Source organism: Emiliania huxleyi (genome assembly GCF_000372725.1).
Source record: "Emiliania huxleyi CCMP1516 unplaced genomic scaffold EMIHUscaffold_316, whole genome shotgun sequence".
NCBI classification, from domain to species: Eukaryota; Haptophyta; order Isochrysidales; family Noelaerhabdaceae; genus Emiliania; species Emiliania huxleyi.
Window position 1 is genome coordinate 157549 of NW_005199635.1, and position 1419 is coordinate 158967.

At 63.5% G+C, this 1419-nt stretch overlaps 2 protein-coding genes across 2 annotated transcripts in view; one reads left to right on the plus strand and one right to left on the minus strand.

Annotated features, from left to right (window-relative positions):
• The window catches only part of EMIHUDRAFT_116992 (hypothetical protein), a gene marked incomplete at both ends in the record, with an annotated part of 25524 nt that extends 25423 nt beyond the window's left edge, over nucleotides 1–101 (plus strand). The window contains one exon of the mRNA XM_005774268.1: nucleotides 48–101. Within this exon, the coding sequence (XP_005774325.1) occupies nucleotides 48–101 (54 nt within the window). The remainder of the gene's footprint in view (nucleotides 1–47) is intronic.
• Nucleotides 102–699: 598 nt separating this feature from the next.
• On the minus strand, nucleotides 700–1293 carry EMIHUDRAFT_240817 (hypothetical protein; the record flags this gene model as incomplete). Its single annotated transcript, XM_005774269.1, has 1 exon — nucleotides 700–1293. One exon carries the CDS (start codon nucleotides 1291–1293, stop codon nucleotides 700–702), a length of 594 nt encoding a protein of 197 aa, XP_005774326.1.
• Nucleotides 1294–1419: the final 126 nt, after the last annotated feature.

A 1419-nucleotide genomic window follows, 5' to 3' on the forward strand; every position in this document is an offset into this window, starting at 1 on the left:
TGCCGGAGGCGGCACAGAGCCCCCCCCCTTGCCCCCTCCCCCCGCAGGTGCTCAAGGGCTGGAAGCAGCAGAACCTCAAGAAGGCGTGCGGCCTCTTCTGAGCCGGCAGCCGGCGCAGACACGCACCGCGCGAGGCTCGATTTCGAGGGGGTGTTCCTAGCTACCATCGTTCGCCCTCCTTCCATGTCATGCGCGCGCGATTTGGTCCCGCCCCGTCGTCGCGGATTGTGTATAGCGGCCCAGGGCCGTCGATGCGTCAAACGCACGGTCTGCGGTCTATCACGCTGCACGCCGAGGCCCATTGACTGAGAGGTCTTTGGCGAGCTTTGAGCTTAAATGAGCGTGTGACGCACGCGTACGGGGGGACTTAAAGCCGTCTCGTGCTCTCGTCCTTTTCGCTTTCTCAGCGCGGTTTTCTCCACCGACGTGTACATCGAGAGATATGAGATATCCCCTAGGCCTAAATTCAACTCCAACTGGAGGCCACGTAGGGCTACCGTAGGGACGTACGGCTTTACGCCCCGTGTGTATCCGACTGCGGCTCCGGCGCGAGCGCTCACCGGGACACCGCTCACGGCTTCAGCCTCGGGTGTCACTGGGTCAGGACGTGTGACGTACAAAAAAAACGCTCAAGTTTCATGACTCTCAACGCCGCACATAAGATCTTCCCCCCCCAAAACACAAAGAGCACAAGCATGATCAGAGCGCGAGAGAGGGTGGAGTGGCGTAGGAGGATCCTCTTCTGATACAATTTGGGTTGCCAGCCTGGCCGGGGACGCGGCCCTCTTTGGCGGCGTTTGCGTGCCGCCGCTCCCGCTGCTTCTGGCTCTTGCGGCTGACGGGCTTCTCCCTGCCAACCTCGTCCTCGCCTCCTCGAGCTCCAGCGGCGTCTGCAGGCTGCTGGGCGGTTAGGAGGTGGAGGAGCGCCCACGCTCCCGCCTCATGCTGCGCCCGCTTGGGGCGGCCAGCCTGGCCGGGGACGCGGCCTGCCGCCACGGCCGCGGCGTGCCGCTGCTCCCTGCGCCGCTCGACATCGACCTTTGCTTTGGCTTTCTTCCGCCGGGCCTCCTCCTCTGCGCCCTCCTCGTCTGTGCCCTCCTGCTCCTCCCCGTCAAAAGTCTCGGAGGCTCCCGCGCCTCCCTCCGGCTGTGCCAGACGCTCGCCGCTCTTGATGAAGTTTGGGTTGCCAACCTGGCCGGGCACGCGGCCCTCTTTGACGGCTTTTGCGTGCCGCCGCTCCCGCCGCTTCTGGACCTTGCGGCTGAGGCGCTTCTTTTCGTCCTCGGGTCTCATCCTGGGCTCAATCCTGGTCGGCCTTAACCTCCTCCTGATGTTGTTCGGGCGGGAGCTCGGCGACTATCAATTGCCAAAATCCTAACGCCTTCCGAACTTGAAAAAAGGAAGGAAAGGCCCCTTTTT